Here is a 22,355-nt window from a genome sequence, read left to right as displayed (position 1 = left end):
AGGTTTGTTTCATAATATATATGAGGGAAGAACAGGAGACCTTAGCACACTCCTGTCTTCTCTCTGCCATCTTGGCTGGAAGTTTGAATTCATCTATATTGATTTTCAAAGCATAAGGCAAAAATGTCTGAGTTGTGTTTTTTTTGTTTTTTTTTTGTTTTGTTTTTTAGTTTTTGCAAGGCAATGGGGCTAAGTGGCTTGCCCAAGTCCACACAGCTAGGTAATTATTAAGTGTCTGAGGCTGGATTTGAACTCAAGTACTCCTGACTCCAGGGACAGTGCTCTATCCACTGCGCCATGTAGCCACCCTCCGAGTTGTTTTTACATGCATTTTTTTTTTGTAAGGCAACCGGGGTTAAGTGGCTTGCCCAAGGCCACACAGCTAGGTAATTATTAAGTGCCTGAGACGGGATTTGAACCCAGGTACTCCTGACTCCAGAACCGGTGCTTTATCCACTACGCCACCTAGCCGCCCTACATGCATTTTTCTTATTAGCAGTTCGGAGCACATTTTCATTTATTATTTATGCAATTCTCTTGGAAATTGTTTTTATACTTTGCCCACTTATCTGTTTGGGAAAAACCTCTGGATGATCTATATTTGTGCAAATTTCTTGTATATTTGGATATCAGAATTTTGTTGGTGATATTTCCTGCAAATACAAAATGTGCCAAAAAACCTTTATGTACCTGGAAAGCTATTAAACTATCCAATAGCTTAAAATTACATGAAGACCTTTGGCACCCTGTGTTATTTCTATTCTCTTGTTCTCTTCTACTTTTTTGATTCTATTTGTGCAAAAACTTTGAAATTTGATGTGATTAAAATTGTCTGCTACATCTTTCATAGTTTCCTTTTTGTCATATTTAATTAAAAAATCAAGAGGTGCCTGATCTTATTCTCTTCTATTTTTTCTTTTTTATGATGTGTGCCCTCTCATAAGACAAAACAATATTGTATCTGTTTTGAGTTCATTGTGGTGTGTTGGTATATTGGTCTTCACTTAAGCAAGACTGCCAGTTTTCTCTGCAGTTCTTGTGAGAAAGGAAGGCCCTTCATTTCCCACTATTTCTCATTTCTTATTGCTGAACTACATTTGCTAGCAGTTTTTCCATCTGTCCACTTTTGCATTAAAATAACTGATTATCAAAGAATATATTGATCTAATTTGGAAGATCTTATCAAGCAATTGTCAAGGGAGAAAAATTAAAGCCAGACTCACAGGAGGATCTGGACAAGAATCATAGAGATGGGCAGGCATGGAGGGACTAGGAACTGCTGCAGTGGAAAGAGTAACTTCATTGAAAAATAGAGATTCCTTCCATTATTGTAGAAATTGGAGATTTCATTCCATTATATTGTAGAAATTGGAGATTTCATTCCATTATTGGAGAATTGTCTATTTTTTGTCTCTCTCCTTCCTCCTTCTCTGTAGTAGATATTGGTAATTATTTCTACTAATCCCTGCCTACCTAAGTTTCTTGGTCTCTTAAATGGGGATAGTAATAGTACTCATCTCCCAAGGTAGTTGTGAGGATCACTTGAGATATTTGTGATGTGTTCAGCATATGGTAGGTACTATCTAAATAAATAGGTACTATATAAATAAACGATCATTCTTTCCATTTCCTTTCCAAGTCTTTTGCTAAAGATGTCTCATGAGGTGATGAACTGAGGCATCTGGATGCATTATAAAACATTCATTTCCAAATGTAGCTCTTCCTCCTCTTTCTTATGGCAAATGATAAAAGAGGTGAAAAAAAGTCAGCTTATTAAAACTTAGCAACATATTATTAAAGTTTCATAGTATGAGCATTGTTCTTCAAGCTAAGAAATACTTTATGAATGTCTCATTTGATTTAGACAACAACCCTAGGAGGTAGGTGCTACTTTTATCCCCATTTTACAGTTGTGGTAACTGAGACGGGCCATCTCTAGATGTTTTATTAAGTGTCTACTATGTTTCAGGTGCCATATTCTATTAACTATATTTTTTAATTTAATTTTTTTAATCTGTGCATATGCACATGTATATTTAAAGCTACAAAATTTCCTTTCTCCCTCCCCACCCCCTCCCCTCAGCAGCAGTCAGGTTAACATTGTACATACATATTTTTGATAAACATGTTTATAGATTAGTCATTTTTGGTATGAGGAATTAGGATCAAGGGAAAGAGATACATAAGAAATAATCTTTATAAAGTGTTTTTCAGATTTTGAAGGGTTTTTGTTTTGTTTTTGTTTTGTTTTTCTTCCTCTGGAAGGGGGATAACATTGTTCATAGTCCGGTTTAGTACAGTTGTCCTAGCTCTCTGAACTGCTGAGAAGAGCTACTTCCATCAAGGTTGTTCATCTCACAATATTGCTGTTAATGTGTACATTGTTCTTTGGTTCTGCTAACTATACTTTTCATAGGCTACAAATGAAGTAACGAAAGTTAAATTTATAAATGAAACTTTATTCTTTAGGATCTTACTGGAATTCATGGGTGGATGGCATCCTTATAGATGCCAAACAGAAATCTGGGGACATTTTTATACAGAAAAGACAAAGAATCATAAAACTGAGTTAGGCAACCAATGAGATTTCATACAGATGACACAGTTCTACATTATGATCCTCTCATAAGTTATGATATTTGCTTCAAATTTCTGTTGATAAGAATCTCACTTAGGCTGGAAAAGAGAATGTTTACAGATCACTATAGGATTGCTCTCTCCTCTTTCAAGATGTCTCTTGTGGTTTGTTTATCCAGGTGAAGGAATTTATTGGTGCTCTTACAAGGCTGACCAGGTAGTTTTGCTACAGGCCAAGTCAACATTTAGATGCAGAAGACTGGTCTTGACATAGCATATTGACATCTTTACATACGGAGACAACATTCAGATTTATAACTATTAATAACAGACTGATAAACCAATTTTTGATCAGAAATGTAGAATTACAGAGTATCAGTCTTAGATAACTCATATTATCTCATTTGATGCTCACTACAGCCCTAAGGAGGTAAGTGTTAATATTACATCATCTTACACTTGGGGAAAAATAGGAAATTGGATTAGGTAACTTGCTGCTTGTAAGTGTCTAAGGTCAGATTTGGACCTAAGTCTTCCTGACCCCAGGCTTGGCAATAGTATCACCAGCTATCTCCTCTGTAAAGAAGACTGAGGGCCATTGGCAGGCAGAATGATCTGACAACACCAAAATGCCAAGATTCTATAAAATGATTTTCTTTGACCTAAAATTTGGTTTGTGTGAAACTGGTAATTAGCAGACCTCAGGAAAAAAAATGCCTGTCCACAGATTACTTGATTCTACAGAGTTGTTCTTAACATGCCTTTATGATAGTTTATAAGACATGGGGAGGGGGAATGCTTGGGGATTGTAATTTGTGACCATAAGGTGTTTTTTAAAAACATACTACGTTTTTCTTAAATTTATGTTTCTTTTATCTATCTTCAAAAAAAAAGTAATTAGATTTATTTTTATTCAAGGATTGTTTGTGTTTGTTTAATTTCAAACTATTGAGAACTTTTTTTCTTGTATGTTGCTATTTTATCCCAGGATTAGCAACATCCAAAAAAGAGGGTGGTTCTGAATCAACATCTTTATTGTCTTCTGGTGAAGGACTGAAAACTGTACCTGGGAAGGAAGGTAACATAAAATATTCTGTTCTCAAAATGTTTGTTATTTATTATAATAATTTGCTGTTTGTCACTTTTCTCCTACCAGTTCAGTCCCTTACAAGGAGCAAGAAATGGAACAGCTCCATTTCATTATTTAGTTTTGCTCTGTTTATTAGATGCATTATTTGCAAGTAATATTGATTTCTACAATCCACTTAAGAAAACATTTGCATTTTTGTTGTGCTGAAAAGATGACAATGTTTTTGTAATACATTCTCATTTGGTCTTCATAAAAGTCCTTGTGAACATTCTGATGAGATAGGGTTGGGTAGCTGCTATTGCCATTTAAAAAAAAAAGAAAGAATTGCACAAAAAGAGTAAGACCTTGAATAGCCTAAGTTTTCAGAATCCAAGTTTAGAACTGTTTCCACTGCATCATGCTTGACCTCTATTATCTTATCTAATTGCTTGAAATCCAAGGGGAACATTTGTGAAATCAGAGTTGACTTTGAAAGTGCCTCTCATGGTGTTAATTCTGTACTGCTTCTTGATAGTATTCTCTCTTGCTATCTCTGTTTCAGCTGTTCAGCCTGTATCTATCAGTTCCTCCTCATCTGTATCTTCCTTGGACAACAAACAGATCCACTCTAAGAAATGGAATCCAATCAACAGCAGTAAGGAGGCATCCATGAAAAGTTCCTCCATTTCATCTAGAGCCAGTGCTGGTACTGCTGACTTTTTTCATCCAGGATTTCTTGGTGTTTTTTTTTTATTATTAAATTATACTTTGGTTATTGATGGTTCAACTTCAGTTGACTTAGATTTTTAAATGTATAGCAGGACTTATTCCTGTCTTTTTCTGTTTGAAAAAGAAACTTTCCACAACTACATTCTGTTTTTGTGGGCACCACTGAAAGGACCAATTGACAGACTTTTGTACAAAATGTGCCTGTATAGGGGCAGCTAGGTAGTGTAGTGGATAAAGCACTGGCCCTGGAGTCAGGAGTACCTGGGTTCAAATCCGGTCTCAGACATTTAATAATTACCTAGCTGTGTGGCCTTGGCCAAGCCACTTAACCCCGCTTGCCTTGCAAAAACATAAAAACAAACAAACAAAAAAACCCAACAAAATAAACAAAAAACCCCCAACAAAATGTGCCTGTATAGATGAGTTTTTGCTTTGTATTTGGAGCTGGGGCTTGCATAATTTGCATATTTTGTGATCTTGACTCTTAGATTCAGTCATTTAAAAAAAAAAACACAAGCCAACCACCCACCAAACTGCTGCTCCTGATTATTATGTGTTAGACTCAACTTTTGCTTTTTTCTTGTTATCCAGTGCCCTTGTTACAGAATAGCATGGGAACTTAGAAGTGGGAGTGGTATCAATTTGTGCTGACTGGGCAGTTTTTCTATAACTTTTGCACCAAATGATTGTCCAGCCCCTGCTGGAATCCTTTCAGTAATGGAGTTCACTGCTTGTTCCAAAGCATTTTCAGTTATTGTGCTCATTATTTCATTCCTCAAATGCCTGCTACACATAAGGTATCTGGACAAAGACAAGCTCAAATCAGACTCTTCTTTCAAAGAATTTACAATGTAATAAGGTGGTGAAAATAATAAACACAAATACTATAGTATAAAATAAGATGTGATTAATGCTAAAGAGAAGTCCAGAAAGAGTACTAATATCTTCAGCTGTCAGGGCTTAGAGTGACTGGAAGAGATAGGTCTTAGGTTGATGGGGAGGCAAGTGGGTGGTTTGTGAGTAGACCTTTGAAGGACTAATGATGGTAGCTCATTTATATGGATCTTTTTAGAACTTTCCTCATGATAGTCTCATAGAGAAAGGTGGATAGTAAAATATTAATATGCCCATTTTACAATTGAGGACCTGAAGTAAAGAGATATTAAATAACATGTCCATAGCTGGAAGTTGAACTCAGCTCTCCTGACTTTTGAGTGCAGTGAATTTTTTCTCTCTCATAATGGCTTCAAAGTGATTAGACTTAATATTCATGGAATTTTCTGGAAAAGAAAGTTAGGATGATCTTTTTTTTTGGAAAACAATATGCAGTAAAAGTTAAGAGACCCAGTAACTCACATATATAGAGAGTTTTAAGTTGTGCAAAATACATTCCTTGCAACAATTCAGTGAGGCAGGTTGTGAAAATATTCCCCTTCTACAGATATGGAAATTGAAGCTAAAATGAAAGGGAGGGAATTTAAAAGGGTATGACCAGGGAGAGTCCATTTCAGGAGTGGGGAACAGTATGAGCTAAAAACAGAGACTGGACATGGAAAGATGATGTAAGAGGAGATTCCCCTCAACCCCCCAATCCTCTCCCTGCTCTGAGCATAGGAGACAGTATGCAGAAGTAGGGTGGGGCTGGAAGAGAGAACACATGAAGAGGAGCAGGGGGAAGGGAGGGGAGCAGCCCAGGATGGAAGGGTGATTAAAAATGGTCTGCAGAAACCATATGGAGAATAATTACCTTTGACATCTCCAACCACCTGATAACAGGGGCAGTTTGAGGACAGTTCTCCTTAGAATTTTTGCCTTGGGTTGAATTGAATTTTTTTTCCTTTATCTTAGGCCCATTGCTTCTAGTTTTGACTTGTGGAACCAAACAGACCTGGGTCATATCGCTTTTCCACGTAATGATCTTTGATCATAGGGGGTAAAATTCCTTGTTTCCACTAAATTTTCTCATTTCTAGACTAAACCTGGTGCTTTAACCTCCACCTAATTCTATAACATGGTTTTTATAATGTGCTCACCTATCATTTCTTCTGGCCCCATTGAGGTTTGTTTTGAAACAAAAGGGTCAACTTGACCCTCATTTGAGTATTCAGCTCAGCACTTAAGATGTGAGATTTAAGTAGGATGATGAATAATAGGATTACCACTTCCTTATGCTTTATAATGCTTTATAATCTTTTTTTAATGCAACCAGATGCTGTCTTAGTTTTGGTTTTCATATTCCACTGTTGACATATGTTGAACTGATAAAACACTCAGACCTTTTTTTCTTTGTAACAAAATTATTGTTAACTTTTGGTTTAACATTTAAATTTTCCCCTGTATTCCTCTCCTCTTCTCTGAGTGCTATCCTTTATTTTTTCCATTTATCATTCTTTTATTTATTTTGAATTTTACAATTTTCTCCCTAATCTCACTTCCCTCCCCCCCCAAGCCCTTCAGTAGGCAGTCTGTTAGTCTTTACATAATTTCCATGGTATACATTTGATCTAAGGTGAATGTGATGAGAGAGAAAGCATATCTTTAAGGAAGAAAAATAATTTATAAGATATAGCAGAATTATATAACAGTTTTTTTTTAAAATTAAAGGTAAATAATCTTTGGTCTTTGTTCAAATTCTACAATTCTTTCTCTGGATACAGATGGCATTCTCCTTCGCAGATACCCCCAAATTGTGCCTTATTGTTTCACTGATGGAATGAACAAGTCCATTAAGGTTGATCATCACCCCCATGTTGCTGTTAGGGTGTACAATAATGTTGTTCTGGTTCTGCTCATCTCACTCAGCATCAGTTCATGCAAATCCTTCCAGACTTCCCTGAATTCCCATTCCTCCTGGTTTCTAATAGAACAATAGTGTTCCATCACATACATATATCACAGTTTATTAAGCCATTCCCCAATTGATGGACATCCCCTTACTTTCCAATTCATTGATACCACAAACAATATTTTTGTACAAGTGATGTTTTTACCCTTTTTCATAATCTCTTCAGGGTATAGACCCAGTAGTGGTATAGCTGGATCAAAGGGTATGCACATTTTTGTTGCCCTTTGGGCATAATTCCAGATTTCTCTCCAGAAAGGCTGGATGAGTTCACAGCTCCACCAACAATGTATTAGTGCTATCTTTATAACAAATAATTTTTTTAAAAATTAGAAGAAAAAAATCAATAAAACTGATAAGTATATATAGAAAAATCTGACAGTAATATCCAAAATTCTACTTCTGTGGACTTCCCAGCTCTTCAAATGATCAGGAAGTGTTTTCACATCTATATCTTTTTCATGTAAGTTGTTGTCTAGGTATATGTCTTATGTATATATTTTATTTGTACATTTAATTTTTTGAGTTCAAATGTAAGGTTAGAAATGTGTGTGTGTGTGCATACATGTGTATATATACACACACACATGTTAAATTTAGTCTTAAGAGATTTAACTCATTTTCTTGGCTAGGAAGGGTTTTTTGTGAATCTGTATTCTTTGTGTATCTTGTTAGCTTTTTTCAGCTTTTGTGTCATCTACAAATCTAATAAGCATATAAGTTATGCAGACCTTCAGGTAACTGACAAAACTGTTAAACAACATCCCATTGGATACCCCCTTCAATAAGATTTCCACTTATACTCTTTGGGTCTGTTTATTCAATTGGTTCTGAAGTCCACATATACTATCACGTAGCCAAAATCTCTAGCTATCATCTGTTTCTTTTGTCTTCTCATCTTCAGAGTAAATATTTCTATTTTATTTCATTCTTCATGTGGTTTCCACAATCCTCATCACTGTGGTTTTCATCCTTTGTACATGCTCATTTGTCATTGTTCTTCTTCTTAAAATATGTCATAAGATTTGAGCACAATTCTCTTATTCTATCTGCTCAGAGCAGATGCTTATTTCTTAGGATCTGGCACATGACTTCTCTTACTATAGCATAGGCTTATGTCAGATTTTTAAAGAAGCGATGTCTCATTGTTTCTCTGCTAATGTCTTATTTGGATACCTTGTTGTGCAACGGAGCTGCCTCTGAATTTTCCAAGACTTTGCCCACAGAGCACAATCTCTGGCATGTCTTAGCAGACTGAAGAGGCATTGTATAGGAGTCTTGCCACTGACTACACCTGACATCCAAAGACTGACCTGTTCAGAAAAATTCATTTCCAAGTTGGTCATCACAGGATGGTAAACTATTTTATCCACATTGACTAGCAAAAAATTATATACTAAGGCATAGGGGAATGCAGGGTTGCATCAAAGGAATGAAAAGTGATACTGCCAAGACTAGGAATCCTAGATGCATTTGTTAGGTCTGTGTTTTATTGCTTCATGTGCTTATTCAGATTGGAACTGATGCTGACTCATTATTTTATTTGCAAAGCAGGGTCGACTACTTCAGCTACATCTATGGGAAATAAACGGGAAGAAGATGTTCAGGTTGGAGACCGAGTACTGGTAGTAGGCCAGAGAATTGGCACTGTCAGGTTCTTTGGAACAACAAACTTTGCTCCAGGTAGTTTACCTTCATTCATTTATTTTCTTTAGGTTGAAAAAGAAATATAAGAACCTTTCATCTGTGAAACTGATTTATAGTCAGTTTTCTTATTTTATGATGCAGTGGTAACGAATATATGAAACAGAGAATCTTCCAACTATTTATACTTGTTTTGATAATGCTCTCAGCTTTACCCCCAGCAGATTTATCTTTCTAGTTATATTTCTCTTAGGCTAATAATAACCTGAGTCTGTATTCTCTGATTATATCTTAGTGTTTGCTGCCCAGGATAATCTTGGGTGAGAGGAAGCAAGATTGGGATTATGAATTTTTGTCTGAAAACAAGTTATAAAATGAATTGATTTTTTTTTTAAGACAATGGAAAGTTGACTGTATAACTTTGTTTAGGGTTCCTTGTAGAGAATAGAAAATTCTATTTTTCCAGAAGAATGACTTTGCTTGATTATGCTATGTTAAAGCTAACTAAAAGCTTGTGAATACACAACGCACTTAAACATTTATGAGTCCATGTGTTTATTTCTGGACTTCTCATAAGGTTAAAGAAAAATACAGGCTTAATCTTATGTTTTTGTGTAAAATAGACTTTATTTTGCATTTTTGCATTACTAATAATCTTGTATATTTATTAAATGTTTAACAATTTACAAAGCAGTTTCATATACCATGCATTATTATATTTTTCAAATGGAAACAGTACTTCCATGTTGAGTGAAGCTGTGTGCTGAAAATTTAAAATGGCAATATTGCTATTTGACACATGGTGGCATTGCAATATTTCAAAAAGAAAATGTATACCAAAAAATTGATGAAGAATAAGCATATAATATTCTGTTCTTTTTATCCTTTACTGGTTACCTGTCTGCTTTTGATTATACTACCTCAAGTTGATTGCAGACTGGTTGTTTTTTTAGAATTCACTTCTCTCTGTCAATTCTTCAGGTGTTAATTGAGATCAACTATTTTCCTGTTGATGGTTCCCAAATAAAACTTTAGTCATGGATCATTAGAGCTGGAAGGGACTTTAGAGGTCAGTGAACCTATCTCCTTTCAGTTCATAAATAAGGAAACTGAGGTTTAGAAAGTCATATTTGCCTTTCTAGAAAGGATATTTTCTGCTGAGGCCATTTGTCTTTGGTATTCTTTTTATTCCTCTGGAGAGTCATTTTGGGAGAGTAGTCAAGTATGGTATTTAAAATCAGTTAAAACATTTATTTCATGTTTTCTCTGTGTAAGACAGTATGATAGGTGATAAGAATACAAAGGCAGAAATGGACGATGTCAGTTTTCAGAACAAACAAGGTGTACCAAGCAATGTGATTTCTGACCTTCAATATGAATGCAAAACCTTAACCTGTTAAATATGTTCCATCTCTCTCTCTCTCTGAGCAATTTTATTTGTGTCCCCTGTGAACTATAATAACCAATAAGCAATAAGTTAGGATCGTCAGCAAAGAGACTATAGTCTGTGGCCTCCTGAAACATCATGGTATTGCTTATCTCTACTCAACCCTTTGGAGTCACACTGGTATAAACATTATCACGGGAGCAGATTAGGAAGCTCCCTGGCAAGCTCCTAGGGGACTGTGCAGATCTGTCTTAAGGGCACAATGAAATATGATGTCAGATAACATGGTATAACTGAGTTGTTATGGAAGAGAGCAGGGGAAGATAGAGTCATCTGGCTTGGGACATGGGGTAGCTTAATTTTGTGAGACATTAAATGGCAGACCTTAAAAGCATAACAGGTCCATCCACTCGATCTATAACTCCACATTATTGGATAGCTTGTACATAGAAAAGAATAGATTCTACATTAGTCTTTTCATTGCATTCTCAAATTAGGAAAATTATGTCATCTTTGAACATGAAGAGCCAGTTTATCTCAGCTAGTAATATTCAGATTCTATTTTATTTGATCCTCCTTTTATATCTTGAGGTTAGAAGACTTTCCTAGGGTCACATAGCTGATAAGCAAGCATTCTAGCTGCCCTATGAGAAATCTGCTAGTATATCTTATATTTAGCTTCCTCCAAGCATTTAAGAACCTTCTGGAAAAAATCATACTGTGAAAAGTAAATATTTTTATTCACCAAGATAAAGGTATCTTTCTTGTTCTAGTTCATTTTAGAAAATAGCTGTTTGTTGCCTTATCCTAATGTTGTTAATGTATTTGCACTGTAACTGTTTTCCTCCTGTGATTCTCTTCTCTGTCACACTTTCTAGCTCACCACCCTGCCGTTTCTTATTGTATGTGCCCCATCCTAGTTGGATGGATAACATGGAACTAGACAAAGTAATCAGTACTTTTTAAGAATTGCTCCTTGATTTAGTCGTGGGGTTGTAATATCATGCTTGCCTTTTCTACTTTACTGATCTATTGTATCTCCTGCATGTATTTTGGTTATATTTACATAGAACTAGAGTTTGCCAGACATCTATTTCTCTGTTTATTTTTTTCCTTCTCTAATGTACTATCCTGCATTTATGTTTATTAAATTATGTTGTTGTTTCTGACCACTTTGTGCAATGTAATTTTTATCATTTGAAAATCTAATGCCTATAATTCCATATTACATTTCTGAAAATGTTTAGTTGTATTGGACTAAGGACTAATAGGTGCTTTATTAACTCTGTGTTTGTGTTCTAGGAATTTGGTGTGGCATTGAGCTTGAAAAGCCTTATGGCAAGAATGATGGTTCAGTTGGAGGTGTGCAGTACTTCACTTGTCAGCCAAGATACGGAATATTTGCTCCCCCAACCAGAGTGCAGAGGTAAAAATGGAATATTTATATTTACATATATATGTATATTTGTTTCCAGGCACACATTTTCTAACTGGTTTTTACTTTTACAGTTAGAGTTCTTCTTTTAATATTAGAGAGGGCGCAGTGGATAAAGCACTGGCTCTGGAGTCAGGAGTACCTGGGTTCAAATCTGGTCTCAGACACTTAATAATTACCTAGCTGTGTGGCCTTGGGCAAGCCACTTAACCCCATTTGCCTTGCAAAAAAAAAAAAAACCCAAATAATATTAGAGAGGAATATAGGGTGCAGTTCATTTCTTTTTTCTAGGGATTAAGTAGCTACCTTTCTTAGAGGGAGGGCTCATGGAAAGCAAAATTTCCTTTTGCTGAGGATTTGCAATTTTAAAAAAAACATCCTTTTCCCCCTCATTTGCATACCCTATGAGTACATGTAGGCTATTAGATGTAGTATTGCAGCTAAGAACAGTGAGAGCAGCATGCTTAATCTGTCATGCAAACAAAAGTTAAAATGCTATCTGATTGCTTCAGTCACATCATAACAGCATTACATTTCCTGCCAGCAGGCACCCCATTCATTCTCTTACAAATCTAATGGAACCAAAATGACTTTTTCCTTTGATTCCTTTTGGTTTCAAAAATAGATAGACAGTAGATCTTTGGGGGGAAGTGGAACTTCAAGGATTTTTAAAATGTAATAAACTAGCTCACTGTTTTTGTTAAGATATTACACTTTGAAAGTTGTCCTGGTTCACTTCATTTTAGAAATTTAAGTTTACCAGAAGCAAACCCTCTACAACTTTTAGTTACCATTATGGGAGATGACTTGTTGTATATGCTGATATACTGAGAGGCACATTGCCTTAGTACACTTTTCAGTGGAAGTAATTTCTAAATATAAAATAATAAGAATAATGTAACTATATGCATGTGATCTGCTTTTCCAGCCATTATCTAGCTATGAGCCTCTTCTAGTCAGATATTCTTTTTTTCCCCCCATTAGAAATACTAGATAATAGATCCTTTCAAGATAGGTCTCAGACAAATTATCTCAGATTTTTCTTGTGTTTTTGAAAACTTGAAAGGCAACTTCCTTTATATCTTATATCTTATTTTTTTTAATGGTACTATTTGTTTTAAAAGGGTTACTCTTGGTTATTTGAGCAACCAGGATATAAATTCATTCATCCAACAAATTAATGAGTTGAATGGTACATACTGAGCACAGATTTTTGAGAGAAAGTGGCCTGAATATTAAAGCATACATATACTAGTCATGAATAGTCTTAATATTGATAACAATAGCTTGTGTTTACATGACACTTTCATGTTTACAAAATATGTTACAATGATTATCTCCCTTTATCTTCACAACAACCATGGGAAGTGGGTGCCTTTATTATTTTAAATAAAAATTTAGTAGAGGCATTAACCTTGTTTTTGTTTCAGAATTGCTTAAGATCTCTGAAATGATTTTATAAATATGTAAGGAAATTCTTGTCCCAGGTGTGCCCTAAAAGTCTTAGTGTAACTTTAAGCTCTAAGAGCATATATATGTGTATATGTGTTTGTGTGTGTTTGTATATGCACACACACACACTTCTAAAGTTAGAAACTCCAAACCCATCATATTTTTTTTGTCTTACCCCTGTTCTTAAATTTCTTCAATTTTTTTTTGCCTTTTAACATTTATGACTTTTTTATTTCATTAACACAGTTGTAATCAAAGATGGTGATTTTTTTCCTGTCTTAATGTAAATTTAAAACTTTCTTAATTGATTAATCTTGTTATTTTCCTTTCTGATATTTGGTAATTCCCTTCTTATTCACCTATTTTAATGATGGTGATGACATTTGTCTTTTGTATGAGTCCGTGTATGCACATGATATTATCATCATTAAGATATTATTAGTATTAATCACATAAAAGCCAAATTAAATCTCAGAGGAAGGAAAAAAGTTAAATGTTAGGTGAGATTATTCAGTTGAGGAAAAACTTTTTTTTAAATGGTTTTCAGAGTGCATCTATAGATATTAGATCATTTTATTCTAGCTGAAATTCTGGGAGAAGTTAATTTAATTATTCTTCCTTTATAGCTGATGATACAAAGTGGTAGAGAGACTAACTGATTCTCCTCAAGTTTACATGACTTGAAATTGGCAGAGGCTAAGGGACTCAAGATCTTGTTTTCTGTTTTTTTTTTGTTTGTTTGTTTTTTTAGTTTTTTGCAAGGCAAATGGGGTTAAGTGGCTTGCCCAAGAGCACACAGCTAGGTAATTATTAAGTGTCTGAGACCGGATTTGAACCCAGGTACTCCTGACTCCAAGGCCAGTGCTTTATCCACTACGCCACCTAACCGCCCCTAGCTCTTGTTTTCTGACGGTTGCTTTGTGCTGTTTCTAATTTGGTGAGTGAGTGACCCAAATTCACTATCATGACTTTCTTCCTCTTATATATTGTATCTCCAAGTCACTTCCCCCCCCCCTTATAATTTCAACTATTTATTGATTACAGATCACTTTTATTTCTCACTTTTTTCCTTTTCAATTTCTGTTTAAAATAAAGGAGTTTATCTCAAAATAGCCTACTTTTGGGGTGGCTAGGTGTCACAGTGGATAAAGCACTGGCCCTGGAGTCAGGAGTACTTGGGTTCAAATCTGGTCTCAGACACTTGATAATTCCCTAGCTATGTAGCCTTGGGCAAGTCACTTAACGCCATTTGCCTTGCAAAAACCTAAAAAAAAAAGATTCCCTAAAATAGCCTACTTTTTAAACTCTTTATGTTATAACTCAATTGTTTCATTATCATCATCATAATATTAAGTCCTTGCATAGTGCTCTAAGTTGGACCCTCCCTAAGAAACTAGAACAAATGTAGTTTCTGCTCTTGAGGAATTTAAAATTCAAATAAACTCAAACTTAAAAGACTGAGGCCTTCAGAATAAAAAGTCATTAAAATTTTGAAAAAAATTGGAAAGATTATTTTTGAATTGGGGACAGCTTGAAGATTGCTTTATGAGGATAGAAATGAATAAATCACAATGGTTTTCATATCTCCATTGAAGACTAGTATCAAATAAATGAGTGTATCATACATAAGTTAATACTTATTACAGTTGAGCACCAGATTCATACTGAGATTTTTGTTTGTTTTACCAATAGACTAAAAGATACTCTTTCAGAGAATGCATCAAATAAACGAAATCGTACTTTTCCAGGTAAGATGAATTTTATTAAAATTGAAAAGAGAAATCACTAGTTATGTATTGCATTATTAACTGCTTCCTCTCCAATCCTTTTAGAGGAAAAAGATTTATATAGATTTCTTGCTTTCACTTTTGATGGAGTTTCCAATAATAAAAAATTAGAAGTATACTCTTAGGAAACAAGTACATACTATTTTTTGTGATAACATACAAAGAATTAGGTGAATTTAATGATAAACATTACTTTTTTCTAAGTATATGTACTTAGATTTTTGTCTTTAAAATTTTGGTTACTTTATTAAATTAAGTAGGAAAAAGTGGCAGTTTTATCAGTATGTAGAATGATCTTGTTGTCTTCATGAAACTTTTTAAAGTATCCATCCAATCAATGCCTTCTAGCAAAATCTTGAAAAAACTAAAACTCTGGAAAATGATTGTTTTATTCTCATATGTATATAGTTTGATTTTCTAGGATTTAAGAATCATTTGAATTTTGGATAAAATTTTCTCAAGAAACCTAAACTATAATTATGTTATATATATATATATATTCTTCCTTTGATTCTTGCTTATAAGGAAACATTTGATACAATGGAACATCTGCAGAAGTAGAGAGAGAGAATATAGGGTCGAGTACAAGTTTTTTTAAAAAATTTTTTCATTTTTTTCCTATTATTAATTTTCCTATTTAGCTTTTAGGCGAAGTTTCAGTACAACTTCTGCATCTTCTCAAAAAGAGATAAACAGGAGAAATACTTTTGAAAAGTGAGTATCAAGTTATTTAGAAATATAGTTGAGATAAATATGACTTGAATTGTTATGAAGGACCTACAACTTTGTTCTTTATTCTTTGGTGCATTTCTTAACATTTAGGAGTAAATGTGTTTATGTTCGCATAAATAGTGGAATAAGTATTTATTTATGAGTACAGCATCCTTCTGTAAATGTATATTAAAAAACTAGTGTTTTAACATCTTATATTCATTCATTCTTTGCCAGTTTGAATATGTATATATTTATATATGCATTCATATATATATTTATATATGTATTCATTCACATTTATATATATATTTGTATATATATATTTGTAAATACATTTATATATACATACACATATACATTGTAAATACATTTATATATACATGTATACATGTACATGTATATTTGTATACATAAGTCTTTTTAATCCATCTATCTGTATCAATCTATAATTTTCTCTTTTTTTTAAAGATCTGTGAAAAAGGATTGATGTTTTGTTTTATCATTGAATTGGGTGTATTTCCCTTTCCTCTCTTTCTCGATGAAATTACTTTAGTAACTGTTAGGAAAATTTGATTTAGTGTTTCCCCTTTTGAATTCAAATAATGTCTATCAAAGGAATTTAAGATCATTTTGCCTAAATGAAACAATATTTTGTTATTTGATATAACTTAGATACTCTGGAATATTCTGCTTTAAATGTTTCTGTAGACAAAGAATTTCTCTCTTCTTTTATACTTATCTCAATTCCTGTACCTTTCCTAGATCTACTTTGCTTCCAATAGCCCTTTTATCCATTTAGAGTTGAACTTTTTTTCAGAGGAAAGGTTAGTGCTTTATTCTGTAGGTCCAAATTTAGGATTATAGAATAGAGTTGTCATGTCTCATCTCCACATCTTACAAGTATGTTATTTACAGAGAAAAATTCAGAGTTTGAGAAGAGAAACTACGTGTATCCTTGATATTTAAAGAATTCTTCTAGATTAATTGAGCAGTTATTCATATGAGTACAATAATTTAATTTTTTGCAATTTATAGAGATGCCATGCCCTCAAGAAACTTTATCACAGTATTCTTAAAATTTTTTAAATAATATTTTCTTTTTTAAAGTTTGACTTCTAGATCCTTTCCTCTCTCTCTCTCTCCTTCCCCCTAACACTGAGAATATTCTTTTAATATTTTGTTAAATTATTTCAGTTCTGTTTGACTCTTCTTGACCCTATTTGGGGGTTTCTGACAAAGATACTAGAGTGGTTTGCCATTTCCTTCTCAAACTCATTTTATTGATTGGAAAACTGGGGCAAACAGGGTTCAGTTACTTGCCCAGGGTCACATACCTACTGTCTGAGGTCAGACTTGAACTCAGAAGGAAGAATCTTCCTGTTTTCAGGTCCAGTGCTCTTCTTTTAATATGATACCTGCTTGTTTCCTCTTTTTAAAACTTTTATGAAAGGTTCTTCAAATGCCACATAAAGATGTTATATTTATGTTTTCTTCTCCCTTTTTCTTTGAGTCACACTATATCTTAAATGAAAAGTAGCATTAGGATTTTTATTTTATCAAATGTGCTTCCCCCAAGTAATTACAAATCAAAATTTTTTAATTCAAAAATATATGGAGGTAAGACATGACAGCTCTATTATTTTACTATCAGTTTGTACCCATAGGATAAAAGTTTGTCTATATCATGTTTATCAATTAGTCAAGTACTTCCAAATTAAGATCGCTATTTCTAGCTAAGTCATTCAAATCAGGTTTGTTTTTTCCTCTTAAGTAGTCGTGCTTTAAAATATTTTGTCTGGAAACCCATAGAACAAAGGAAAATATAAAACATCTCATAGCTCCCATCTCCTTTTACTTCTTTAGTAGAAAAGGGGGGCAGAAGATGCTAAGAATCATATAGGTATTAGATTGTCTGTGTACTTTAATTTTTGTTATTAGCATTTTATTAGCATTTGAGCTCATTTTCCAGTGACCAAAGTGGACAGATTCCTGGAGGAACTGAGTCTTTTCAGTTTATTTATTCTTGATTTAGTGGATAGAGTGACTTGGTATCAAAAAGACCTGGGTTTGGATCCTACCTCAGATGCACACTAGCTGTATGACCCCAGGGAGTCACTTAACCACTCAAGCTGAGTTTCTTCATCTGTAAAATGAAGGGATTAGACTTGAAAACCTCTGAGGCCCTTTTAGCTCTGAACCTGTTAACCTTGCTATAAACAAAACCAGAAGAGAGAAGGAAATTCCAATTAAATGGGACAATGGCTCACAGGCTTTCTTTAGAGATACATGAGTAGAATTGTTTTTAATCATTTGCTCAAAGTTAACAAAAGAGATTCATTTCATGAGATTGTTTCATCATCATTCCATCTTTGTGCCTTTACATGCCTGGGATTCCTTCTCTTTTCCCAAATTATAATCTATTATGCCTGTGTCACTGGGAGGTTACATCACTTCTCCAGCCAGTCTTTTTGGCAGACACCAAGAGAGACAAAAACTCCTTCTTTTCTCTCAAGGTGCTTATATTATGACGGAGACTTTAAACAACTAGGCAGATACCCACGCTCTTGTTTGTATATGTTTGTACTCTGAGAGGATGGAAGGATGGCATCTGAGAGGGAGAGGGCATGCCTCTTCTAGAGAAGATGCTAGAGAAGGATGGTGTGATCTAGAACATGAATGAAGTCCTAGGAGCTTCTGAGGAAGAGCGGAGAGAATAAGAATACTGGGAAAGTCAGGAAGGGGCCAGTTTAGTTCCGCATTAAATGCCAAGAAAAGGGGTTTCTGGAAGGCCCCACTGGCACTTCCTGAGCAGGAGGATGATATGATCGTGCCTATCCCCTAGAAAGATGGAGGAGGAGGGTGGCTTGGAAGAGGGAGCAGAGACGTAGAAGGCTCATCTTGCTTTTGTCCAGAGGAAAGGTGATGAAGAGAGAACCTGAACCAGGTAAAGTAGCATCTGTGTGAGAGCAGGGAAAGCCCAAGTAGAGGAGCTGTTGTGAAGCTAGCAGTGACAGAAACACCCTGTAAAGGGAACAAAAAGCAATCTCCTGTTTGCTTCTAATGGAATGGTCCCCTCACTGTTACTTCGACCTCTGCAGCAAGCATGATTATTTCTGTAAACGACGCAGGTAGTCTCTCAAAATGATAGTTTGGTGACTTTTTTTGTTCATAGTATCAATGCTGCCTTGCAAATGAAATCCTGATTTTAGACCTAGAGGGGTATAAGCCAGAAAAGGTACATTTTCAGCAGTTAAAAACACACAGATGCATTTTCATACTAAGGTCTAATTATAAAAAATTGAAAATAAAATTATGATTATCATTGAAAATCAATATAAAAATTGGATGATTATTGTGACTAAGTACTTAAATATTTAGTATATACATCTTTTTTTTACCTTGAATAGATCAAAAAGTGCTCTATTTCGTCGAAGCTGGAGCAGTACTCCATCTAGCGGGGGTGTGGAAGGAGCTGTGAAACTGCACCAGGGCTCTCAGGTTCTCCTGACCAGCTCTAATGAGATGGCCATTATTAGGTATGTGGGCCCCACTGACTTTGCCCCTGGCACCTGGCTTGGACTTGAACTCAAAGGTGCTCGGGGAAAGAATGATGGCTCAGTGGGGGACAAGCGCTATTTCACTTGCAAGCCCAACCATGGAGTTTTGGTTCGGCCAAGCAGAGTAACCTATCGGGGGATCAATGGGTCCAAGCTTGTGGATGATGACTGCTGAAGGTGAGGAGCTTTTGAGGGAGGCCTAGGGTAGCAAGACAGAGGGAGTGCATGGCAAGAGGCTGACTTAGTTACTGATAATTACATTTTGATAACACAACCATATATATATATATATATATATATATATATATACACACACACACATATATATGTATATATATAATCATTAAGATAATTTACAGATTAACTTTTCAACAAAAAGAGTATGAAATTTTTAAAGAATTATGAATTGCTTAAGATCATTTAAAGAGAACTTATTTTTTAAAATTTTTAGACCTGTGTATGGTCCTGGGATGCCAGAAAATTATGCTATTAGGAGACCAACTGACGTTGTTCTATTGTGGTTCTGTCTTACTTTGTTAAAAGCATTGGACAACATATCACTTTGATATTTCCTTAGCTGTACACTGTGTTTTGGGAATTGTTATCCCTTTGTGCCCTTTCACCAATAAGGGCTAGGAATGGCTATAGGTGACTGATTATTCATGCAGACATCCATTCCCTCTGATCCTCCAAAGAAAGTTGACTCTGATGATGTGCAGTCTAGAATTTTAGGACTGGAAATGACCTAAGGATTTATCAGGTCACTCCTCCTAGTCTATGCATGAGGAGGCTGAGGCAGAGACATGAAGCCATTTTCTTCACGGGCTTACAGCTGAGCACAAAGCTGGGCATGCAGAGCCTGCCTCCCAACAGCCAGTCTTGTGCCAGCTGCACCCTCCTGCTGCAGGGATCCTCAGCACTCTTCTGAACCCCTCTTAAGCATCACTGACAAAGCTCCATGTGGAGAGGCTGCTCCTGGTTTAAATACCCCCTTATTGCTGCATATAAAACCATATTTGGAAGAAGCACTTTTAAAACTTGATGCACTTTCAGCTCAGCAGAAAGCTTCTCCTCGCTGCATCTTGAAGCCCTTTATCCAGTTTATCCTGCTGGCTATGAAAAAAAAAAGTTGTTTTTTAAATACACTTAAAAGCAAAATTGCAGATTGAGATATCCTAAGCTTACACAGAACAGTATGGTTTACCATGCAATCTTCCTCATCCATAAATAGAAATAAATATTGCACAGATAGCTGAGGCCTGTGTGGTACATGTCCATTCAAGTGTTTCTTCATCTCTTTGTATTTCTCTTGGTGGTATGACTCCTGAGGCAGCCACAACATTTGCCTTAGTTGGTTTCAGATTTTCCCAACTGTTGAAAAGCCACTTTTAGTATTTGCTAGATGCTGAACAACAGGGACAGGGAGGGGGTTATTTTCATTCTATGGCAGGTGCCCATCTTCGAGTTTAATCTTTGTTTTAGAATAACTTTACAAAGAATATATCTTATGTCTGTGACTGGATATAGGTGTCCCATAAATGTAAAAGATTTCTATTTTATTGTAGATATTGAGACTACAGAAATAGTAAAATAACTCACTTTATAAGATTTAAAATTATCCTTAATAATGGAACTGCCTTTGCACTTAGAAATAATGTTCAGATATTTTGCAATATTCTATTTTTAAACTGAATTCTGCTGCTCTGCTGCTCTTTTGAAAAAAGTGTGGTATTTCAAATACTGCTAGACCTATTTTCCTGAATTACATTTGCAAAACAAGGCTGTAATACACTGCCTTTTAATCAAGGATTATTTTTATTGACTAAAGAAAATGAATGTACTGTGATTTTGAATGTAAACTTATTTTATTATACTATTTCCTAAAAACTCTGTTTATTTATACCTTGAGATGTATGTGGATACACTGAACTTTTACAAAGTCTAAAATGTTTTCTGTTGTACATCAGAGCCCTATAAATTAAAATCTGTTATATTAATGTTGACAATGATTTGCTTTTAGGGAAACCATAAACCACTATTTTTCCTCACTTATACCATTTATTTTCTTTCATGCATATATTATGTGACTAGAAGACATCTATTAAATCCATATAAATTTATATATTCATGCATAAATAGATGAAAACAGATTTTTTTTCTTCTTTAGCTTATTAAATGTCAATCTACTCGTACTGAATTGTAGTTTCTTGAACATAAATAAAATGGGAAACCATTGTGTTTTGGAATAGTGTCTTATGATGAACTCTTTCTCTTTTTTTCTTCTCTCATAACCCAGGATTTTAATGTATAACATCACTTTCTTCTTTAAAAACAAAACAAAAAAATTTCATAAAAAATTTGGGGTTATTGTCTTTACTAATTAGACTGCTTCTGGTATTTTACTCTTCTCATAAACACTTTATAAAAATGAGCATGCTTTCTGTAATACAACAAGGTTGGTTAAACAAATAATCCACTGTGGAAAGTGTTTTAATAGGCAGAATGTTATTTCACATACACTTGCCAGAAACACAGAAGATAATCTTTTTGCTTCTTTTATTCATATGCTAAGAAAACCATTTCATTATTAGTGTTACAAATTTATATGGAAAAAAACTCACATGCATAGTCTTATCAGACTGATAGATAAACTACATTTTTATAAATTTTTATTATCTGCCAAGATAGTAAGCTTTCTGATAAACATCTCTTCCATTATCTTGTGCAGTAGTATGTCATCACTGTTATTATGTACCTAATTCACAGTAGGCTTTTCATCAATGGGTGTTGGATGAATGAATATTTTTCAGATAAAATTATGCTTCAGTGATTCATTGTGGCAAGGATGTGAGTTGTGGGTTCTCCAAAATTTTTTCATTACAGTGTTAGCTAGCTATGATAACTAACTCTGCAAAACCTGTTGAAACTTGAAGGACTTTGTGGACCCAGTATTCATTTAATATCCAATAACCAATAAACAGTATAGCCAAGCTGGGAGCGTTCATCACCAGGTTAGCCAGAACATTTGGTTAGAGTCACAACAACAACATCTGTGCAATCATTGAGAGCTTCTGATCTGTTGGCAGGATTAATAATTTTCTTAGTGTTCAAATCATAAATCCTTGAAGTATGAAGTTTTGGAAAATCCTTAAAGTGTGAAAT

General features: G+C 34.6%; 1 protein-coding gene across 8 annotated transcripts in view; it reads left to right on the top strand.

Annotated features, from left to right (window-relative positions):
* The window catches only part of CLIP4 (CAP-Gly domain containing linker protein family member 4), a 136,479-nt gene that overhangs the window by 90,918 nt on the left and 23,206 nt on the right, over nucleotides 1-22,355 (top strand). For 6 of the 8 annotated variants that reach the window (XM_074209783.1, XM_074209782.1, XM_074209784.1 and 3 more), the window contains 7 exons: nucleotides 3,566-3,655; nucleotides 4,209-4,352; nucleotides 8,769-8,900; nucleotides 11,551-11,674; nucleotides 14,828-14,883; nucleotides 15,564-15,636; nucleotides 19,044-20,848. In XM_074209783.1, the coding sequence (XP_074065884.1) occupies nucleotides 3,566-3,655; nucleotides 4,209-4,352; nucleotides 8,769-8,900; nucleotides 11,551-11,674; nucleotides 14,828-14,883; nucleotides 15,564-15,636; nucleotides 19,044-19,368 (944 nt within the window). In that variant the 3' untranslated portion in view covers nucleotides 19,369-20,848. Of the gene's footprint in view, nucleotides 1-3,565; nucleotides 3,656-4,208; nucleotides 4,353-8,768; nucleotides 8,901-11,550; nucleotides 11,675-14,827; nucleotides 14,884-15,563; nucleotides 15,637-19,043; nucleotides 20,849-22,355 lie in introns of those variants that run through there. The other 2 variants (XM_074209788.1, XM_074209787.1) reach the window with 2 other exon arrangements.

The sequence above is a fragment of the Macrotis lagotis genome, chromosome 1 (assembly GCF_037893015.1).
Source record: "Macrotis lagotis isolate mMagLag1 chromosome 1, bilby.v1.9.chrom.fasta, whole genome shotgun sequence".
In the NCBI taxonomy this organism is placed as follows: domain Eukaryota; kingdom Metazoa; phylum Chordata; class Mammalia; order Peramelemorphia; family Peramelidae; genus Macrotis; species Macrotis lagotis.
This window is presented reverse-complemented; position numbering and strand designations above follow the sequence as displayed.